Below are 24,510 nucleotides of genomic sequence, written 5' to 3'. Positions count from 1 at the left end.
AAAATATTATATATTTTAATTGATTTAAAATTTAATTTAAAATATTATATATTTTAAATACATTATTCATAAAAATTACACTTTATATTCAATAATTTCTATCTGATAGAAATTATTAAATATAAAGTATAATTTTGTAACAAAGATACAGTATTCATGTTTTATACAAGATAAATGTTACGTTCANGAAAACAACACAATTTTGTAATTTAAACTGGAGTTGATGTATATAAAACAGATTAGTTTTCAAAATATTTTTCTATTTCAACATTAATATTAATGTAAAAACAATGAAGTTTAATTTTTCCCCCTCCTCTTTATTCAATTTAAATTTAGCAACTGTAGTAAAATGTGATTATTTTATATCTAATGTATTGAATATCAAAATATGAATGTAAAACACTAATTTATGCATTTAATATATATTTTCAGAATGAGATACTTAAGTTCTTCAAAAGATAATATTGCTGAATGATTTACAATGGGACTATTATATGGCATTATGAAAAATTGTATGTTTAGTTTATTAATCTTTCTCAGTAGTTTAGCAAGCAGTTATTAGTGTTCAGTTTTTTTTAATAATTGCTATTATGATAGCAATATATAAGCATGGGATAGCAAAAGTATAGTGAATATACTACTTATATGACAGATGTAGTAAAATTCAATATAATTATAATTTGAGAAAAATTATATTCTTCAACAGAGTATATGGAAAGAGTAGTATTCCAGTTATTTTTAATGGTAGAAGTAAAAAAAATTAATTTAGTATTTTAGAAAAATGCTATTGTATTGAAATAGTTCATTGCTCAAATTAAATGCAAATAATGAATTTATTATAAAAAAAATTAATTTAGTATTTTAGAAAAATGCTATTGTATTGAAATAGTTCATTGCTCAAATTAAATGCAACTAATGAATTTATTAAACAATATTTTGTAACATTAAATTCAACTAATATTTATATAACTAAACACACAAAACAACTCCAATATTAACTTCATTTATTCACGTATTCATTAAACTGCTTTATGAAGTTTATTTTTCACATTACTCCTCTAGCTTTTAACTCATCATCAGTGACATTATTCTAACAGTAAATATAGAAAAAACTATACAGTCATCAAACATCATATTCTCAAAAAGTATCAGTTTACATCAGAAAACACTCAAAAAAATAGCATGTCTGTTATACACAAAGTTTAAATATATCTTTTTTGAACAATTTGTATTAGGAGGATGTGTTTAAACATTTTTGTATTTAACAGACATGTTATTTTTGAGTATTTTCTAATGTAAACTGATACTTTTTGAAAATATGATGTTTGATGATTGTATAATTTTTTTTATATTTACTATTAGAATAGTGTGTCTGAGGATGAATCCAAAAGCTAGAGGATTAATGAGAAATGTAAACTTTGAAAAAGCTGTTTAATGAATATATTTATATTAACAATAATTTATTTACTTTTTTCACAGTTTTTAATTTTTACTTTTCAATAGTTTAATTTCTCATGCTTATTTTCTTATGTAACAGTAGAGAATAATGTCTATACATAGTTATAAATTTATTTAAATATTAGAATATCAGGATGCTATCATTAAAGATTATACAGTATATTTGTTAAGTGATTATACAGTATAAGTTGTCAATCAAAGTCTGNATTTCATTTGTATTAATAAGCTAATCTTATACCTTTTCACCTGCAACTCCTTGTTCACCTTTGGCTCCATCAACTCCAGGAAAACCCTACAAATTAAATAATCAATGGTAATTAAAGCTTTTTATTTTTTAATTATTTTATGATTTTAATAATAAATAACTTACTCGATGTCCCTTTGCTCCTGGAAGACCTGGAATTCCTGGTGTTCCTCTAGCACCCTAAATAAAGTAAAACAAAACTCTTGTTTTAATATAAATTATATTTTTTACATAAATAATTGATTCAAAATTATCCTATTTCAATTTAGAATTTACTATTTCCAATATAGCCAACTGAATTATATAGGTTGTCAGTACACTTTACTGAATTTTAATATTTTATATTTTCTTTCAATGAAAGAGATTTTAAATTCAAAATGTCAATAATTTGGTAATCTATTTCTTAAACCACCTATTAATCACTTAAAAGAGTCTGAAAAATACACTGTTACTTTGATGTTTATTATGATCTATGAATAAAACTTTTTTCTTCTAATAATGAGACTAGTGATCTTTATCACATCTTTCTTAATTATCTACAATAAACAGAAACCAAGATTATAACAATTTGTTGTAATCTCGGTCTCACTGTTGGAAGAAAAAACTTTTACTCATTGTTATATCCATACCATTTTAATAATTTTATTAAACAGTTTAGGAATTAAGTCCACATTTCTAGTTGCAAGTTTTCTGTCACTTATATTTGAATATTGTCTTTCTATTTACCAACAATATTTTGGCTTCCTTCCAATTCATATAAATTTCATTTACTTGAAATAAAATATATAGGATTCATTTTGCTTCTTGTAAAATCCATTTAGTAAATTCAAATACTGCATATATGATACAATTTTGAAATTTTTTTGTACTTTATTAAAATTCAAGTAGACATGAAAAAATCTTGCAAGGTTCTAACTCATAGTGAAAGCAGAAAATAAATATGTATTATGATTCACTCACTTATTAAGCCACAGCAAAAAATGCATATGCAAATACACTAGTTCTAGTTGCTAATTATGTAATTTTTTCATTTGCAGTCTAGTCTTCAAGTTTTCTATGTAATTTAAGTTCTTTATTTATATGTAATTCATTTAAACTCTGTATACATAGTAATAACTACTTTATTTAAAAACAATTGGCATTAATTTAACTTCATTATATTAATTCAAACTTACTGGAGGTCCAGGTGGGCCAGGAGGGCCAGGTCGACCATCATCTCCTGGTTCTCCCTTTAAAATAAATGTAAATTAAATTTTTAGATAATTTCCTTTTATCACAGTAAAACTGATTTAATAAAATTACTCACATCTTTTCCTGGTAAACCAGGTGGTCCTCTTTCTCCAGGCATGCCTGGTTTTCCCTAAAAGATTTTATTAACATAGAAACTATTAAAGATAATAGATTAATACAGATATTTTTATAGAATTTATACAAATTTTAATATGGCTGGAAATTTTTGAAATAAATTTGTTATAACAACAGCAAGGGTTTTTACTTTGAATAAGTGCTTATACTAAATAATTTCAATAACTTATAAAATCTTCAATAAAATATTATTTTTTATTATATTCAGTAAAAAGCTAATCAGTTTAGTAAATTTCTTTTATAAATGAACAAATGAACATCTATATACAATATCTTGTATATAAATAAATATTTTTAAAAAGCAATTAAAAAATAGATTTTAGTAAACTAACCATAAATAGATTTAAACTGATTTTATTTAATCAATTGTTGTTTCTAATACAATTTGTATTCAAATAGATAAATATCTTACTATATTATAATTATTTTTAAAAATATTTTATACTTATTTTTTAAAACAATTAAGTACAAAAACATCAATTATAGAGAATATCTAATAATTATAGAAAATATTTTCTTGAGTATAACACTTAAACACACAAATATTTTATACAAATGATACTTAATTAGATTAAAAGATGTTATTTAATTAAAATTTATTCTTACTGGTGGTCCAGATTCTCCACTATCTCCTCTAATTCCTTGAAAACCTTGTGGTCCCTAAAAATATTAACAATATTTGTTAGTTGTGACAGTTTAATATGTTCAAATGAATAGGTTCTGATTATATATTATTATGTTAAAATTTTATTTCATTTTTTAAATGCAAAGAAAAAAAATTTCAAACTTCTATTACTTTACTTCTTTCATTTATTTCCAGATCACTAAGTAAAATAAAATAAATTATATAAATTCCAGTATCATATGATACAGAATTTGCCTGTATAGCTTGTGTTATAAATGATTCTGTATTATATGCCATATTAACTCAAATGTATGATGCACTTTTTTCAGGTTTCAGTATCTCTGAAAATAAGGTGCATCTTAGATTCAATGTAATACATCATATTCAGTAACCTCTAGTGCCATGTGTCTTATTTCTCTGTCATTAATTCCACTATGTCATTTTCATGATTTTATTAGACAAATAGTAGTAACAGAAAATATTTAAAGGGTAAACTTAGCTCAATCTCGTTAGCCTATTACATCATAAGCATTTGAATGAAAATTGTAGAAAAAATGTGCAGCATTCTTTCAAGAAATGTTGCATTTTTGATGCTTTAAATGGCACTATGTATATGGGAAGATGTAAACACTAAATCTAGTGTTGATTAGCATAGTTTTAGTTTAATAAAACCAAAAACTAAAACTAATACTCAGGAAGATGACTAAAACAACATTGATCAAGATGTTAAAACAAGTGTAGATCAGAAGAGCTTAACGTGGTAAATGTTAAGCTCTTCTGGTAAATGAAGAGGTTTCTGATTTCAATATCATGAAATACAGTCATATAATGGGTGATTGAAAAGTTATGCACATCAAAATATTAGTTTGTGTCAAGTTCTCTTTATTACGTTTCTTGATACAAGATGACACTATAGTGATTGCTAACTATTAATACCTTGTAGAAACTTATTATTAAATTTGTCCAATTTGAATTTAAAGAACTATTTATTAATAGAAACTCTGACTTACATGTAAAAGTCATAAAATTGACTGCGATATAGCTTAATAAAATAAAATGATTTTTTCCCAGAACAATAGATTTTCATTGTTGAGCATTATTTCACCAGTTGCTCTTATGCACATGTTACAGACAAGTTTCATCCAAAATATCCAGATTTTGCAATCCCTAATAATTCAACAACAACCAGATTAATTAATAGTTTTTGGGAATTTGGATCGGTTGCAGTCATGAAGAGGTCCAGTAGACTGTCTGTTTTGACAGATGCTAAACTGGCTGATGTGAATAGTACATTGAAGAGCTCTCCTTCAAAAAGCCTCAGAAAACTAGAAGTGTAATCAGGGATATCATACAGAAGTACTCAGAAAGCTACAAAGAAGTTATGTCTTTGGCATACAATGTTTGCTGTGTCCAGGATCAAAAGAAACTAGATAAAGAAAAGTGTATAGCCTACTGTAGCCGGCTTCAGTCATTTGTTGAAGAACATGGAATTGAGCAGCTTGATATAGTTTTTTACACTGAAGCATTGTTTTGACTATTCACATAGCCACTGGGGTGAAGCATGGCTCCACCTTAGTGGCTATGTGAATAGTCAAAATAATAGGATTTGGTCATATGATAATCCATATATTCTGCATAAAAGATCTTTGATGCTCAAAAAATTGCAGTGTGCTGTATCACATAATCAAATGGTGGGACCTATTTTTTTTTAGAAAAGACAGTGATTAACATACTGTACCAAGACTATCACACAGTTTATTCTGCTGCTAGAGATTGATGAGCATGAGTTCTGGTTGCAGCAAGATGGTGCCACATGTCACATATCAAATGAAACACTGCAGTTGTGAGAATTCTTTGGTGACCATCTTATTTCTAAAAGATTGTAGACCCCTCAATCACCAGATTTGTCACTCCGAGATTTTTCCTCTGGGGTATCTCAAGAGAGCCAAACATAAAAATAATCCATACACAACAGATGAACTAAAGAGAAACATTATAATGGTGAATGCCAGCATCAGTTTTCAGTTGCTTCACAAGATAACATCAAACATGATAAAAAGAGCTGCACTCGTGTATGAGGAAAGCATTTCAAACATATAAACATGTTTCAAATCATATTGCCCTAGAAATCAAAAATGTAATATATATTAAATGGAAATAAGAAAGATATTTTCCAGAACAACAAAAACAGATATAAGAGAACAGGAGATAAAAGCAATACACAAGAAGAATATTTTAAATTGGTATGCAACAAAAATATTAAATAATTGGTATAACCAATTCATACTGAACAGATATAATGTGAAAGAAAAACAAGAAAAAAAACAGTATGTATCATTTCCTTATGTAAAAAGCATGTATGAAAAATATAATAAAATTCTTAATCAAAATCAAATTAAACTGGCTCTAACTCAAAATAATAAATTATCCAATCTGATGATTATAAGAAGTATTAAAAAAGGACCCATTAAAAGAATGTGTGGTCTACAGACTTGAATACTCATGTAATATTCCAAGTTTCTATATTGGTGAAATGAAGAGAAAACTGAAGATCAGATTATCAGAACATTTAGCATCTGTAACATTAAAAATTAATCATTCTCCTATTTTTCATCATTGTAGTATTAATAACTGTGAAATTAATATTGATATTGTAAAAATTGTTTATAAAGAAAAAATAATGTAAAAAGAAAAGTTAAAGAACATTTTGCCATAATTATGCAAAATAATACGATTAGTTTAAATATTGGTATATTGACAGCTGCATGCTGGGAAACTTTTGTTAGATATATAGATGAATATTGTTGGTGTTTTAAACTGTACCTACTGATAGCCCTACTGAAGAGGCCTGTCTGGTGAAATGCATTTATGGAATTTATCAACGTAATAAAGTGTTTTCTCTGCACTTGGGTTTTCCTTTAACTTTTTTTACTTTTAACCTTTATTTCATTACTTACATAATGTTTTAGAGTTTTAAAGTTATCTGCCCTTTGTAAGTAGAACAGAAAGAAAAATTGATTTTTTATGTATTTTTCTACAATACAATTACATAAGAATTTGATAAAATAATCTGACTCCATCAGTTTAAATAATTAATTTTGATATATATAAACAGGGGCAGATCTACATAGGGACTAATAGGGCTTAAGCCCTAAGCCCCCAAGTGTCAAGAGACCACAAAAATTGAATTACAGTAGAGTGTCAATTATCCAAATCAATTGGGGACTGGGATTTTTTGGAAAATCAATTTTTCAGATAATCGATTATGTACGAAAAAATACATTATTAATATAGTATATTAGTATATCCCAATAATAGTATATTAATATTTTCCATGTTTAAATTTTTCTCTGTTGCATGTCACTTCATGTTGAATTTTCATTGATCTTGTGTAAAGGTTCCTCTTCACCAGGTACTGGTACAATATATATAAAAATAGATTCACAATAAACCTTTGAGTAACCAGTAAAATATTTATTTGAAAAAACAAATGTTTTCGACCGTATTCTTTGGCTTTCTTCAGGTTAAACGTTCCGAGATTCTAAAAGCCGTTGTGCTTAAAGATTTAAAAGTTTTTGAACATACACAACTCATTATGCACATGCGTATCAAGCATTGCATAAACAAAATATATTTACTATTTTACATACGCATGAAATGGTGGAAAACATTAAATAGAGTTGTGGGGGCCTTCTCCTTCAAAAACAAACTTCCAAGCTGTAGAAATATTAATCGCATCCTTATAGTTGATGCAGTTATTGCGTAACCCCGCTTTATATATTTCCAGAGTTTCTAGCGTTCGTATGTGTTCCCTTCTGTGTGAAAGTTTAATTAAACTTTCACACAGAAGGGAACACATATGAACAAAAGTGGGGTTATGCAATAACTACATTAACTATAAGGATGCAATTAATATTTCTACAGCTTGAAAGTTTGTTTTTGAAGGAGAAGGCCCCACAACTCTATTTAATGTGTTTTCCACTATTTCATGTGTATGTAAAATAGTAAATATATTTTGTTTATGCAATGCTTGATATGCATGTGCATAATGAGTTGGGTATGTTCAAAAACTTTTAAATCTTTAAGCACAACGGCTTTTAGAATCTCGGAACGTTTAACCTGAAGAAAGCCAAAGAATACGGTCAAAAACATTTGTTTTTTCAAATAAATATTTTACTGGTTACTCAAAGGTTTATTGTGAATCTATTTTTATATTTTCATCAATGTTAAGCCTAACGAAAATTTTTATAATAATAATCATGGCTATTGTATCATTAAAAATTATTTCTTTATTTTGTACAAACAAAATAAATATATTAAAAAATATAAAAACAAAAAAATTTATACTTTAGAAATTAATCTAGTATCAAAAATGTTCGATTCAGCATGACACAGTCCAACTGGAACGCTTTTGGTTAACCGACATTTCGGTTGATCAGCATTCGGATAATCGACGCTCTACTGTATCATACTTTTTCATTAACAATGAGCACTTATAGTAAAAATTAGTTAATATTAATAATATAATAATAAGGATAATTTAGTGTTATTTGTTTTATTGTAATCAATGTAACATAATTGGTCAGGCCACCAAGTTGCAATTTTAAACCCCAATTTAAAAATTCTTAATCTAACAAAAAATGGGGCCCCATTGGACTTCAATAAGCCCTAGCCCTGAAAAACCTAGAGCTACCACTGTATATAAACATATATTGTAATAAACATAATTTGATTTTGCTTTTCTTAAAGATCAGATTATAAACTTTGTTTTAGTATCTTCTGTATTTTCATACATCAACATCACGAAATAAAATTGATTCTTAACACATATACATGACTTTTCAATCACTCTGTATAACTTACTTTGCTTGCAATAAATACTGATTCTGTTGTCATAAATTTGTCTCAAGTTGTCTATTGTGAGATCTGAATAGACCCTGTGTCTAATTAATAAATAATTAAATTATAATGTAAAATTTTAAATGAAAATATTCTTTAATTTTTCATGTGAAAATATCATTTTCAAAACGTGGGAAACAGCTAAAAAGTCACTTCCTTTAATGGAAGTTGAACATCCTTCCGTTTTACCCTTATCTACCAAAAATCTCAGCACCCTGGGAATTGTCGACCCCACGATAAATCCCCTTTTCCTCTACTCACGTGAAAGAATCCAAAGTGTTGATTGGATGAAAATCAGGAGAAAGAGAAATGATTTTGCACGATTTGGGGAGTACACTGTAGGATCTCATCGAAGCCAGACGTATTCCATATAGGTTCACTAAGGCCAACGCCCATAGTCGTAACCAGCCGATTTCAAATAATGTTATTTAGTTAGTAATATTAGAAGAAAATATATAATTATGTGCTTCTCATGACCGCTCCATGAACTGAAGTGTAAAGAAACTAAAAGGTGAAGATAAAGAGAAATCATCTAGAGGCAGTATGATTATAAACATTGTGAGATCTCTCTCTCAAATCACTTAATTTTAATTATTCCATTTTTGTGTAAATTTGTTAATTTTTGTTTTATTAAATTTCGTTTATTTTATTGTTTAAGAAATGTCTCTCGAGTGTCTGAATCAAAACCTTGTTATCATTGTCGTACGCATGTTAATCCGCATCTTCTAAATTTGATTAACTGGTATTGGGAATCCTGACGAGGGAACGAGGGATTGTGAAATCCTTTAGTCCCAGTTTAAGTTTAACGTTCAATCTGTAAGTCCCCTTCACACTCGATTTTCCTTGAATGAGGAAAAGCCATTCTTTTTGACAATCAGAAGGCTATTCTCAAGGAATAGTTGCTGATTAAGTGATACAACGAGTAATAACTTCGCCATATCCCCGGTTAGCCCCTCACACTATTAAAACAAAAATTTGTGGGTGAGCAAGTAAGAATTAGAGTGCATCGTAGATTCAAGTAAATATGATATACCTTTTGGTATCTGGCTAATTGCCATTCTTTTTAATAATATTTTAATTTTTAAACCTTAATGCATAAAAATTTCATATTTTTTATCATATAATATAATTTAAAACTTACTGGTGGACCAGGTGGACCTGTTGAACCTCGAGGACCTACAGGACCCTTAAAAATGTTTACAAAATTATTAATTAAAAGTGTCTTCAAAAATATAGCAATAAATACAAATACAGAAATCAAATTACCACATGAGCCTGAAGAAATTGAAACATATCAGCAGGAAAAGCTGGTCCTTTATCACCTCCTCCTCCTCCACCGGTAGCAGCTAATTGAGTCCACCAAGCTGATAACTAAAAAGAAAAAAAAAATTATAAATAATTTTCATATATACTTGAGCAAATAATTTATATATAAATTAATAATTATAATTAAAAAATTCTGTAGAGGAAATTAAAATACAAGCACATAGATACATAATGCATAAATATGTTGTATCTATTTTTGGTAGTGCTTGTTTAGGNATACGAACAAGGTCTATATAAGAAGGTCAGGACACGCTCCCGTGATTCTACGCAGCAGCGGACATTTTGGGACTCATCGATAGACTACACTCCACACGTAGGTCCTGCGTGAGTCAACTATTATTACTATATAAGTACTCAAACCTTTATTAAAGTTTAAATTCAAAAATTTTAATTTTTCTTGTTTAATATCTTAATTGATATTTACAAATAATATTAAATTTAAGAAATTTTATTGATAAAATTTCACATTGTAAGAAGTTTATTCACATTGAGAGATTTCCAAATAAAAATTATTTCTGTAAACTTTTTTACTACTGAACACATTAACTAGTAGTTATGAATATACAAGGGCTGATCACTTAATTTGTGAAATAATGCTAGATTTTTTTCCTTTTATCATCTATATCTTCCTGGATTTTTCTTGCTCAACTTGTATAGCTTATACCTGTCATTTCCATACTTGCACATATGCTTTTGAAATCTATTTTTGGACAGATGCCAAAAAGTTGTTATTGTGGCTTTACATTCCTTCTAATCAGAATAAAAAGTATTTGCCTTTCAGGTTTTTCAAACACAAAAACAGAAAGAAATAACACAGGGGATATGAACATGGGGAAATATAGCAGAACTTCAGCTATAATTGTAATCTGGGCTCTGCAATATAAGTAGTGTAATATTTAGCAAAATTTAGCATTTTTATGATGGAGAAAACATATCATATTAGCAAGTTCTGGATATTTTTTACAATGGCACATCAAGTTTTACTTTAAGAATCTGTGTATGCTTCCTTCTTCAGAGTTATTCCTCAGGATGCAAAATATATAAATACATATTTTGTGCCTCAAACACAAATGAAATGAGCCATATTTCTCAACATTGTTCTTGTTTCATTTGTCTCAGTTCTTCCTTCAAAATGATCATTACTGAAAGGCTATAAATAAAAGATTTTCAAAAACTGACAGGAGTTGAACATCTATGGACGCAGGTCACAAAAATTCAGATAGAATACAACTGATATATTTTTCCAGAAATTTGCATGGGAAAAATATGGAAATGATTCCACAAATTAAATGGTCAGCTCTTGTATTTGGAATCTTAATTTTTCATTTAATTTTTATTTGAAATAATTAACAATTATTTTTCAGTTTTTTTTTCCTAAATTTACTATTGCCTTAGTGATAATTCCAAATTTATAGTGCAATTATTCTAAAATACCTTTTAGTAAACATTAAAAATAATAATAGTATTTATTTCAAGCAATTCCTTCTTACATCTGGTCCTGATCCTGGTGGTCCTGGTGGCCCTGGTGGTCCTGGTACACCATGCGATCCAGGTACTCCTGGACTACCCTATAGCAAAAATAAATAAATAAATCATCTTTTTTATAACTAATTTTTTAAAATTCATTCTCTTTTCTTTAAAAATAAACTATAATAATAAATAAAAATAGCATATCTAAAATAATTATTTTTTCTTAAGATTAAAATGATAAAATTTCATAAATATACATTTTAACATTTGAAATAAACATTTTAACATTTGAAATAATTTCAATACAAATTTATACAAAGATAAATTTTTAACATATATTCATATTTTTTAATCATTAAAGGCATTATGAAGCAAAAACTATGAAAACATTTTTAATTAATATACATTTATAAATTTGACATAATTAAATAAAAAAAAATTTTAATTTATACAATTAAAACAATTAAAAATATATGAAATATAACAGCCTTTTGGTATAATACATATATTAATTTAAAACAATTACATTTGCAAATACTTTCATCAAAAACAAATACATTATTTTCATGAAAAGAATAAATAAACTTTAAAAACTTCAAATTCTATTTATGTTTCAAAATCTAAAACACTTGAATTTAGAATCTGAAAATGGCTAATCAAAGTTAGCCAAAAATGCTATTTTTTAACTTTTACTACACCATAAAGATAGCCCTACTGAAGTTATTAATAGTGCAGTTATCAATAGTAGTAAGTTATGGCTATGTCAGCCAAANAAATTTATAGTGCAATTATTCTAAAATACCTTTTAGTAAACATTAAAAATAATAATAGTATTTATTTCAAGCAATTCCTTCTTACATCTGGTCCTGATCCTGGTGGTCCTGGTGGCCCTGGTGGTCCTGGTACACCATGCGATCCAGGTACTCCTGGACTACCCTATAGCAAAAATAAATAAATAAATCATCTTTTTTATAACTAATTTTTTAAAATTCATTCTCTTTTCTTTAAAAATAAACTATAATAATAAATAAAAATAGCATATCTAAAATAATTATTTTTTCTTAAGATTAAAATGATAAAATTTCATAAATATACATTTTAACATTTGAAATAAACATTTTAACATTTGAAATAATTTCAATACAAATTTATACAAAGATAAATTTTTAACATATATTCATATTTTTTAATCATTAAAGGCATTATGAAGCAAAAACTATGAAAACATTTTTAATTAATATACATTTATAAATTTGACATAATTAAATAAAAAAAAATTTTAATTCATACAATTAAAACAATTAAAAATATATGAAATATAACAGCCTTTTGGTATAATACATATATTAATTTAAAACAATTACATTTGCAAATACTTTCATCAAAAACAAATACATTATTTTCATGAAAAGAATAAATAAACTTTAAAAACTTCAAATTCTATTTATGTTTCAAAATCTAAAACACTTGAATTTAGAATCTGAAAATGGCTAATCAAAGTTAGCCAAAAATGCTATTTTTTAACTTTTACTACACCATAAAGATAGCCCTACTGAAGTTATTAATAGTGCAGTTATCAATAGTAGTAAGTTATGGCTATGTCAGCCAAAAAGTATTGAAAAATAGTTCTCAAGATTCATTTTTTAAATACTTGCTGGGCATTTTGTTTATTTTCATAATCTGAAAATGTTCTTTTCCAAATTACCAATAGCATTGAACATAACATTCAAATTAAAGAAATGTTATGTTCTATTCTATTGTAATCTGTATTTCACATTTGAATCTTGTTCAATTCTACAAATTCTACAATTCTACTATTTTGATCTGTTGAATTTATAATATATTTTTATTTTTGCTTTTCAATGTCCTCATTTTGATTATATTATATATATTTCTACTATTTTTTTCACATTGCATGTTCATTATTGTTGTTTATTTGCTTTTGTTGATATTAAAGTGTTTGTTATCAAGGGGTGATTCTTTCTTGTCTCTTGCAGATTTCCTGTATTTACTAAACAAATATGTAATATATACAATCAAGGTCTATATAAGAAGGTCAGGACACGCTCCCGTGATTCTACGCAGCAGCGGACATTTTGGGACTCATCGATAGACTACACTCCACACGTAGGTCCTGCGTGAGTCAACTATTATTACTATATAAGTACTCAAACCTTTAAACAATGGGTTATTGTGTGGCACCAAATTGTAAAAGTAAATCTACAGACGTTCGATTGTTTAGATTTCCTGAAAATAAGCAGAGGAAAGCAAAATGTAGCGTAGACATCAACAGATAGTTCATGATACAGTTCAAAGAGTTTATATGTGTGAAGATTGCAAAAAATTTAGTTTAACAGTAATTTATACTTAATTCAATTTAAATAAAATTTACATTAATTTTATTGTCAGAATTTTTATTTTAAAAGACTAGATGGAAATCTAAATATATCCAATTCTTATAATCAAGAGATTCCATAATATTTAATTGATTTTATTTATATTTAATTTTTTCGTTCGCGTTTCAATAATTATTTTCCACTGATCATTCAAATCTTTTATCCTGAACATTTAAAAACAGATTTTATTTAATTAAAGTAAAATTGACTATTTAATTGTAAAAAAGAAAATTTTAGCATTATTTTGCTATGGCAACAAATATTCATATTTTGTTTGAATATATTGTATTCTATTCAAGTATTATTTGTCAGTTTAATGTCAAATAATTTAATTTAAAATTTTATTTTTGGAATTTTTTGAAAGCTATTTATAAATTAAAAATATATCTACACATCTATTACTTATTATAAAATGAGCATTACATTGACAACATTTATTAATAATACTATTGAATTTCATCTTAATTTTATAGCCAATCATGCTTTAAAAAAATTATTATAAATTTGTTATATTATATTATTATATTCTTTATTATACTTTAATTTTTTTTTTCTGATGTTATTACATCACTTTACAAAGTACCTATATACGTAATTGCATCAGTTTTATGCAAATTTAGTTTATCATGTCGTATAAAACTGACTGCTCGTGCAAGTTTGCTTAAAACATGCGGCTCGAAAATCCCAAAATGGCGGCTCAAGAAGTAGGTCACATGCGTCTTGACCTTCTTATATAGACCTTGTACACAATAAGGAAATAGTAGTGCCAAATTTCATCCTAGTGGCTAAATTCTGAAGTAACATTTTTTCCTGAAAATCAAAACTACTTGCTCAATAGTTCGTTCTATAGAATGCTCTGAATATCCACTACTTAATTATGATCATTCTACATATGATTGTAATTTTTATTCATTTTTTTACATGAAACAATAGTACCTTAAGAATAAATATTCTTACAATAACTTCTATAACTAAATAGTTAAAGCAAATGCATAAAACTTACTCGTTCTCCTGGTCTCCCAGGTATACCACTTTCACCAGGATAACCCTTAAAAAATAATTATGTCAATGGAATAAAAATAACTTTATAAAACAAAATTAAAAGTTAATCGCTGTAAAATAATTTTATAATAATAAATTTTATTATTATTATTAAGCTATATATTCTTATATAATTCAAATTATACAAACATTTAAATATAATATAAAACTTTTAGAAAATAACTTTCTATGTATGTATTTATGGATATATACACAAATATAAAACTTTGTTTTATATATATACTATACAGTTATACAGATTATTTAACATTTTTAATTTTAAATTATATAGTATGTCACAGGCTGCCTATACACCCCTTTTGAAATGAAGGGAAGTGAGTTTCATCAAAACTCCCAAAAACTGTGATAAGTAAACGTAATATGTTCTACAAATGGTAATATTTTTAACTTTTGGTAATGCACAGAAATGAGCTATCCAGACCAGAAGTCCAGTTTTCTAAATGGAATATGGTAATTTTTAATTTAGAGTTGAATTTAGAGTGATTGGTTTTTTCAATAAATTTTATTAAATTTTAAATAATTATTTATATATACATACATATACACCAAATGATCAAATGACAAGGGAAATCAAAGTAGAAAGAGTGATTTTATGATGTCATCAGTATTTTTTTATTTTTTTTCATTTTTGACTCTTTCTGCCACGTGAACACCAAGAGGGCCTTTTTTATTCATACTCATTATGGATTTGGTTAGGCCTGCAATGGAGGCAGCTAGGTGGTGAGGGACAGGACCCACCATATCCAAAGAGTTCAGCCATAAAAATTCCTAGGATTACTACTCAGATTCATTCCAAGGTCCCAGAGCAACAGATTGATGCTTTAGCTACTTTGGCCTTCCAGCCACCTAAAGATGTCATCAATCGATGGTGTCTAAACGATTATCATGCATCACTGACTCTCATGTGCAGTGTTGACTTACTATTTGTTATTTAAATTAAGTGTTGTAATAACTAGAAATGTTTACACTATAGAACTGAAAATTTTCATAGTTTTACATAGAAAAGAAAAGTTATTGAAAATTAAAGTAATGGTTCATAAAAAAATATCCTGTTGACTAAGCATATAATTGTTAATGTTTACAAACTTTTGAAATTAGTGATAGTCCTTGGGGTCTGAGTGTCATCATGCTATCTGGATGCACTCAGAAAGCAATTGTTATGAAGACTTGCTTTCTGAGTATATCCAGATATCATGATCTTCAAGACTTTCACCTCTAGAGATTAGATTATCTTACAGTTCTGTTCATACAGCTATAAAAAGAATCAAATTTTGGCATTAAAAAAGTAAAGGGTTGTCCATAAACTTTTTGTTTATTTATTTAGAGTTTCAAATATTATTTCTTGAGTCCATAGAAAATAAATGTTCAAGTACAGCAAGTCTGGAGTAAGATACAAATACATTTGTAATTATTTACAATTACTGTAAATAATTACAAATGTATCTTACTACTGTGGATGAATTTTCTTTATAAACAGTGAAACTGATTCAATGAAGTGAGGATTAATATTAGTTGGAGGTTATACAAACACAATCCAAAAAGAAATTAACTCTTGTTTATATCATTTAGCCTATAGTAAAATTTGTTTTGTTATAAGTTGTTTCACTTAATGTCACAATTACCATGAACTTATCAGTGACATTAAGTGAGACTTGCTGTATTATCACATATAGCAGGACATTAAAAAGCAAGACTAACTCATAGCATCACCAAGCCTGACCTTCAGGGTCACAAAACTTTTCTCACTACTTCTCATGACTCCTTTTTTCATTTGATTCTCTGGTATATATAAATGTGTGTTATATAAAAACAATAAAATATATAAATTAAATTTTGGTTCATGCTAATCACAACTTGCCTGTATATATGTTATGTTTTTATTTTTTATTAATTATTTTTATTAATCTTCCTATTTTATTTGCATAAAAATATATCATCAATGTATTATTTTATTTTTAATTATATGACTATTGCTCAATTTTTAATTATATTCAAAAAAGTATTGAGGTCCATTCACTTTTTAAAATCTAAAGATAGTCATCTTTAAACAAAATGATTAATTTTTTTATCAATAAATTTTTGCAGGATATATGTGTAATTACTCATAAATCACAATTCAAAAATGATCTGCTTATATCCAAAAATTTAAAGGAAAAATATCGGTCAGATTTTAGAACATAATAAAATTCAAATTTATTTGAAATTCTTAAAGGCAGAAAAAAAGAATTTCCTTTGTACATTCATACAAAATAGAAATTTTGGAATGTGTCTGTTTTCAAAGACATTTTGCGCATTCTTTTATTCAGTGCGCTTGCAGCACTTTTAGTGCATGTGTTCAATTATTAAGCCTACTGTCAGCACACTAGCAGCACCTCTCGACCATGCTAAAAATAGTGCTTACAAGATGGACGCCTCCATGAAAAAGTATCTTTTTCCACTACCAAATAATAATCAGTTTTTTGCTGTTTTAAATTAGCAGATTTTTAATTGTGACATACGAAAACGGCTTTTAAAGATTTCATTGGAATACTGCGGTACGATATTGTGAACGTAACCAATAATTTTTGCAAGCTTTCTTCGTTATTGGGAATCACTCATTGCCAATCCCATAAATAAATCATAAATTCAATTGTTTTCGTGTAAATAACATCAAACTTAATGGCTTTTCTTCTAATATTTGCATAAATATAGCAGAAAGAAAATAATTGTTTATATCAGCCATTTTGAGATAGCTCTTTCTCCAGCAAAAGTGTTTTAAACCATCAGCAGCAAAAATATCATTTCCGGCAGCAACTGCTCAGCGCACTGCTGAATAAAAGAATGCATGGATTGTTTCTAAGAGAAATCACTATTTCACAAAAATTCTGTTTACAAAGTTTTTCAACAATTTATTATGTGTGTCTATTAATGAAAACAGCATTTTAATTTACTAAAATAATTTTTAACAATGAGTATTATAAATAGTAAAATAAAAAGTTACCCTTTCCCCTGGGATATATATGTCAGGCTGTTCAACTGTACCTCTTGATCCACCACCACCATCTGGAAACTAAAATTTAATTGTTAAAATGCTAAAAATCTGTTATCATAAAATAAACATAACTACATCTAATAATTAAACACAATATGCCAAACACTAGACAAATATCAGTCATTAAGAAACTGAAAATGGAATGGTTATGACAACAAATATAATTAAAATCATATGATTTGAAATCTAACTTCTACATTTTTGTGTTATTTTAAATACAGCAGAGCATCGATTATCCAAATCAATTGGGGACTGGGGTTGTTCGTAAGATCGATGTTTCGGATAACCGATTATGTACGAAAAAATATATTAATTTATCCCATCTTGACATTTTTCTCTGTTGCTTGTCGCTTGGCGTTGAATTTTCGTCGATGTTAAGCCTAACGAAGACTATTGTATCGTTAAAAATTATTTTTTTATTTTGTACAAACAAAATAAATATATTGGAAAATATAAAAACAATAAAAAATTATACTTCAGAAGTTAATTTAGTATCAAAAACATAAAATATTTGAGTAGCCCAAGACATAGCCAAAGATTGCAGTGCCACAGCACTGCAAAAATTTAAATTTGCTGACTGGAATTCTTTCGGATGATTGACTTTCAGATAATTGACACTCTACTGTAATACAAAAATTTAACTTACAGGCCTGACTGTTTCCTCAGGTCCTAAACTAGTTTCATCTGTAAGAAATGCAATAGAGAAACAATAAATTTACACTCATTAAAATATAGTAAAAAAGTACATAATGCAAACAAATTTTTACCAGCACAAATTGGACAACATTCTCCAAGAGGTATATACATATTAGTTTTACATTCTATTTTTGGACAATGTTTTGTTTCACATTCAACCTCTCCTAATAAACACATACAAAGAGTACACGCATCAGGACTCCATTCCTCTCCATTACGATATTCTTTTCCTTCATGTATGCAAGAGGATTCCTCTGAAACAAACAAATTAAATAATTATCAAAGAAAACACTTAAATTTTTAGAAATAAATTATTGTCATGTATCATACTGAAAATTCATTATAAACTAGAATAAATATACAATAAATTACACTTAGATATTATTTAAAATTTGATTACTGGTAATACATAATCAGTAAGTCATAAATTCTGTGAACATCATTATTGTTATTCTTATAATCATTTAATATACTTATTGCTTAATGAGTACTATGTACATACAGAAGTAGTTATTTTTGACATTTTTCTAAGATAATTATTATAATTAGTAAAACATGTTTTCAATATATTAATATACAAGTATATATTCATAAATATGTTTTCAATATAGAATAGAGTCCTGTACAATGTGCAAATAAAGCAAGCAACACCCTCAAATTTTGTCAATCAAAGATATGTTTTTTTCAACTTATAGGCCGAGGTTTAAACTTTCATAAATTGTGTAATAATGCAGGTTTCAATAATGCAATTTCCTATAATGTGTAACGAATCCCCCCATTGTATGGGACTCTACTGAATTAATATACAATATATATATATATATATTTGATTTCTTTTATTCTTTGTTTTTTTTTATATTAAACCAATTTGGGAACTTTTTGATTAAAAGAAATCAAAGCAAGTTGTAAAAAGCAGATGAACTTGAGTTTATTATGGGTGCAAAATCAATCATATGCAGCATCTATATTTCTCGAAAGTGACTGTAAACATGTATAGTAACATTGTTTCAGTAATTTTCAATGGAAGATTTACACATACAATGCACATGTCTGAAGTTTTTTGCTTTAATTAGGAATATTAGCCAATGAAAGCTTTTAGAGAAATTTCAATAAAATGAACAACAGCATTTGAATGGCATAAGATGTTTAAAGATGGCCACTGCCTCAGTCATAAATAATCCAAGATCTGGACACCAAAAAATAGTGAGATAACCCAAAACAGTTGAAAAAATTAAGAATATTAATTTCTGAAAATTGGAGGATAACAATCACAGAAAGTGCATAAGAAATCAACATGTCATACAGATTGTCATTCAATTATCCATGAAGATCTTGGCTCAAAAAAAAGAGCACTCAGATTTCTTCCTCAGATATTGACCTAGAAAAAGGAATGTCAAATGGTCTGCCAAAACATCTCCCTGATGACTGAAAATGACAAGATATAGATAGACAGATAAAATGATAGCTGGATTTATGGATATGTTACTGTGAATGACCAATATCTGGCGAATGTCGAGATTCTCCGGTGAATGTCAGCAATCACAGTCATTTCGTGTATGTGCGAAATATTTACTAAATATCATTATTTCTCACTTACACCGGCAAATGTTGACATTCAGCATGCACTGATGGTGAATGATAAATAAAAATATTTTTATTATGTTAAGACAAAAATGCAACTTTTTAATGTCAAAATAGGAGAAAACTTAAGTAACAGCACTTGTAAATAAACTGTTGAACCTAAAACGAACAGTACATTCTTAATCAGAAAAGAAAAATAATACACAAAATTACACATACACATATATTATGTGATTAAAGGTATATAATTTTATTTATTGCAACAACTTAAACTGTTATGGCACTTTGAATTGCACAAGAGTCCCTTGCTTTTACAACTGCATTTATTCATGGAACACTTCTTTTTGCAATGACAGCGTGTATAGCCTTTTCCTCCACTTTTCGAATTAGCTGCAGCTGCTTCTCTCAGCGATATTTCTTGAGAAGAAATCTCATCTATGGAAAGTAACTTTTCTTTACGAACTGATTACGGGTATAAAGCTGCTTGAGGGTACCATTTTTGTTTGCTAATTTATAAAAGTCTGAGTCTTTTATTCCAACTACAACCGCCAACACATTTCGGGCATCTGTACGGCTACGGTTGACATCAGGGACTTGTATTCTTACGGTATCACCAATTTGAGCAGAAGGAAATGGCGAAGAATTTGGCGACAGACTGTCGCCTCTCCGTCGACATCGGCTTCTCTGGTGTCATTTCGACCTCCACCAAAGCTTATCTGTGCTTGTCGACATACACCGACGATTGTTCGAATGTATAATAATATAACTAAATATTCGGTCTTTTACCAACGTATTTTGTATATGTCGACGTTCACTGGAGAATATCAACATTCTCTAATTTCGGTCTTTCACAGTAACAGATACAATCCTAAAATCAACTCAATGGCTGTCATACATGGATCCAAACCAAACAGAGCCAGGATGTTGAAGTCCAAGTTAAAGATCCTGCTAATCACTTTGACAGTAAAGATCTAGTCCAATATGAATTCATGTCAGAAGTAGCAATCAACTAGGAAATGCATCTGTCCATTTGGCAAAGGTTACAAGAAGCTGTGAGAAAAAGCGACCTGAAAAAATGATGCACTCATAATTAATCTCCAATCACAATACAGCCTATTTAGTTCTTTTCTTTTTTTTAATCAAAAATAGCACTACTAGAGCCAGCCCTAGGAATTTTGCTGCACCATGCAATACCACACTGTGATAAAATATTGTTTGTTTAAAGCCAGCAAAGATAATTTTATTAACAAGAAATATTTTCAGCTTTCATGCTGCCAAAAAGTTGATGATGGTTGCAAGAAAGATAAAATATTTCTTTGGTAATAAAATTATCTTCAGTAGCCTTAAATAAGCAGTATTTTGTAGCATATCTATTAAAATAATCATTAAATACATGATTTTAGAAAATTCAAATATGAATCTAATATAATTAACTCTTATCATTTATTTAAGCTATTTTATTATAATCATTCATCCAAGTAATGATTGTGCTGCTTAAAAATATATTAATATGTCAACACTAAAACATGTATTAACTGTTTGTATTAAAAGATTAAAAATAAATTTTATCTTTACATCATGTATCACAATTTTGATTTATGAATTATTTAATTTAATAAATGTTTGAATTTCAATAAATATTTCTGCTAGAAAATGACAGTAAGCAACTGCTAATCAAATCATAGCATTCTACTTAATGCTGATAAGTAAGCTTAGGAATTTGTGATGCCACACTGTTTTTAATGAAGATCTTACTTTTGGGGAAACCCTAACTAACCATCAGGAAATGATCTCCCAATACATTTAAATCAAATTTTTAATCCACATTTTGCACCCTTTTCTCCATTTTTCCCAATTTCTATCAATTAGCATCATTCTCACCTTTTTCAAACTTTTGCACAAAATTACAAATTAAATTTGTTAAGCTTGATTCCAGTATCAACAGTTAAATGATTTCTAACCAATTTTCCTGCCCATTAAACATTTGGAAATTGAAATTATGCTTTTCATTGGCTGACAAATTTCGACTGTAAACAGTTTTGAATTCAAAAATTACTCCTATCAAAATTTTTTTCTGTAATTGGTTAGAAAAATATGTAGTTTCTTTGACATTGCTACCTTTTAACGAAGTTCTGTGTCTTTTTGTCATGTTGTAAGTATATATTGTGTATATATTTATATACTATATTGGACTGAATATTATGCATGTAATAATTTTCACTTGTCAGCTCTTTTAGCTTACCTTGTTGGCCTATTTGTTTTTTACAGATTGGCAACTTTGATATTGAACAATTAAATAATTTGTTTCACAGAAGAAAAGAAAGTAATTTAAATATAAAATTTCATATGGGATTAAGTTACACACAGTGATGACATTCGAAATATTTAACAAAGGGTTCGCTAACAGAAAATTTTTCCTTAACAATTTTTTTTTTGCTCAAATGGTGCATCGGAAGGCTCTAGTTTAGTAGTGTTACAGAGTATAATACGTATATTTTAATATTTTTAAAAGAATCAAACCATTGAGAAATGTTACATGTGTTTAACAAGGTTCGGAAAACTTTGAAAATGTTAACAACGGGTTCGGCCGAACTTGTGCGAACCCGCTGAATATCACCACTGGTTACACATGTTGCAGAAGTGTTGGAATTGGTTGCTAACAGTGAATGAGTCATACAATCTAAATATAGATGTCAACTGATCATCCAAGCAGTCATTTGGGAGAGAGTATATGCAGGCTGCCACATTGAAAGCAGTGATTGACAAGGAAGTTGTTCAATATGCAACCACTGTCAGCCACTGTTGAACTTTCTCTTGAAAACAAGGTTGCCAGGTCTGCAAATTTTGCTCCCAGTTGGCTACTTTAACTGTGAATTGCACCTTATTTCTTGGAATTGAAAATTTTTGGGCTGATTTTCATCTAGTTTACATTTTAAACTCAATTCCAAATCTTAACCTAAATACCTACATTTGTGGCTCAATTTGGCAATGCTGATTTTTGACAGATGTCACAGACTAGTAATTGATTTTTTCTTGTAAAACTTTGGGGGTACTGAAATGTTAAGTAAAAAAATGGGGAAGAATATGTGAAGATTTGTTAGTAAGTGTTATCAGGTGAGGAAAGGGTCAAAATTTCCCTAAAACTGCATTATATAATTTATGGATGGTCTCTAAGCGGCTTCTCTTTGCATATGACTAAAATGAAAGTTATGCTTTGTCAAGAGTTTCAAGTGTTGACTGATTTAATTGTAAAATATTTCTTTTAATAAATGGCAATAGTGGTAAATAGGAGGGAAGGTTTAAGAAAACTAGCTGAAGAAGGTGTTATTACTGATAGAACTTTCTTGAGATGTAATATTTGTGACATGAAGATCACTGTTGATGAAAAATACAAGTTGGAACATGTTTAAATTACATGTAAAAAGTATTTTTACTGTGAAACATGTAAACAGAAACAAATTAAAGTAAAAAAAGCAAGTAAAAACAAACTTTTATTTTAAAATTCTTGACAGAAAATAGTAACAGTGCTGCTTCCAGAAATGAATTCGTTTCATCTTTAGCTACAGCTTTCTTTCATTCTGAGAGCCCTCAAAGTAAGATCAGTCATCCAAGTTTAAAAAATGCTTTGGACAGATGGACAGATTTTTGGACAGATGAACATTTTTGAACAGATAGACAGGCAAAAGCCTGTCCATCTGTTCAAAGCATTCCTGATAAAAGTATTTTAAGAAAATGTTATGTTCAACCAGTATATGCAAAACAATCAGTAAGTTAAAGGATATAATTGGAGATAACTCTGTTTTATTTCTTGTGAATGAAACAATGAATGACATAAAATGGTTGGTTTTGAATATTTTAGTGGCCCCACTAACAAACTGGTGGATGCAATGCTCTTAAAGCTACACAACTGTCAAAGTGTGATGCTGCCCATGTAATGCAGGCATTTAATGATGCCTGCATGAAGCTGTGGCTGAATGGCATTAAATATCAAAATGCATGGGTTGTCCTAACAGACCAAGCACCTTGCATGCTCTCAGCTTTCAGGAATTTAAAACCAATGTTTGTCAACTCGAATCACATTTCATGCGTAACATGCCCTTCATTTGGTGTGTGAATTAGTACGTGCTAAAGGATAAAAAAGTTTTAAAAAAAGCTTCAGTAAGAGTTACTGTGTACTATGAAGTAACACAGCTTCCTTTGCTACCTGATCTGGTCATCACAAAATGGAGAACAAGGATAAGGACTGGTATTTTCTATCATAAAAACATTTTGAGAAAATCAAAGAATTTGCTCTGCATGTACAAAATTCTGATTGGTCAAATTAAAAACTTAGTTTTGAACATTAGTGTCCAGAAGA

The 24,510-nt window shown here is 28.0% G+C and overlaps 1 protein-coding gene across 1 annotated transcript in view; it reads right to left on the bottom strand.

The window, feature by feature from the left end:
* LOC111615967 (collagen alpha-1(I) chain-like) overlaps positions 1-24,510 on the bottom strand; it is a 108,914-nt gene that overhangs the window by 63,181 nt on the left and 21,223 nt on the right. Inside the window, exons 2-13 of the mRNA XM_023357398.1 lie at positions 18,644-18,826; positions 18,523-18,560; positions 17,826-17,894; positions 14,787-14,831; positions 11,408-11,485; positions 9,858-9,962; positions 9,733-9,777; positions 3,674-3,727; positions 3,009-3,062; positions 2,878-2,931; positions 1,829-1,882; positions 1,697-1,750 (exon numbers count right to left, since the gene is read on the bottom strand). Coding sequence (XP_023213166.1) covers positions 1,697-1,750; positions 1,829-1,882; positions 2,878-2,931; positions 3,009-3,062; positions 3,674-3,727; positions 9,733-9,777; positions 9,858-9,962; positions 11,408-11,485; positions 14,787-14,831; positions 17,826-17,894; positions 18,523-18,560; positions 18,644-18,826 — 833 coding nt within the window. The remainder of the gene's footprint in view (positions 1-1,696; positions 1,751-1,828; positions 1,883-2,877; positions 2,932-3,008; positions 3,063-3,673; positions 3,728-9,732; positions 9,778-9,857; positions 9,963-11,407; positions 11,486-14,786; positions 14,832-17,825; positions 17,895-18,522; positions 18,561-18,643; positions 18,827-24,510) is intronic.

The sequence above is a fragment of the Centruroides sculpturatus genome, unplaced genomic scaffold (assembly GCF_000671375.1).
Source record: "Centruroides sculpturatus isolate CEXI.00-Female unplaced genomic scaffold, Cexi_2.0 scaffold216, whole genome shotgun sequence".
Lineage (NCBI taxonomy): Eukaryota > Metazoa > Arthropoda > Arachnida > Scorpiones > Buthidae > Centruroides > Centruroides sculpturatus.
This window is presented reverse-complemented; position numbering and strand designations above follow the sequence as displayed.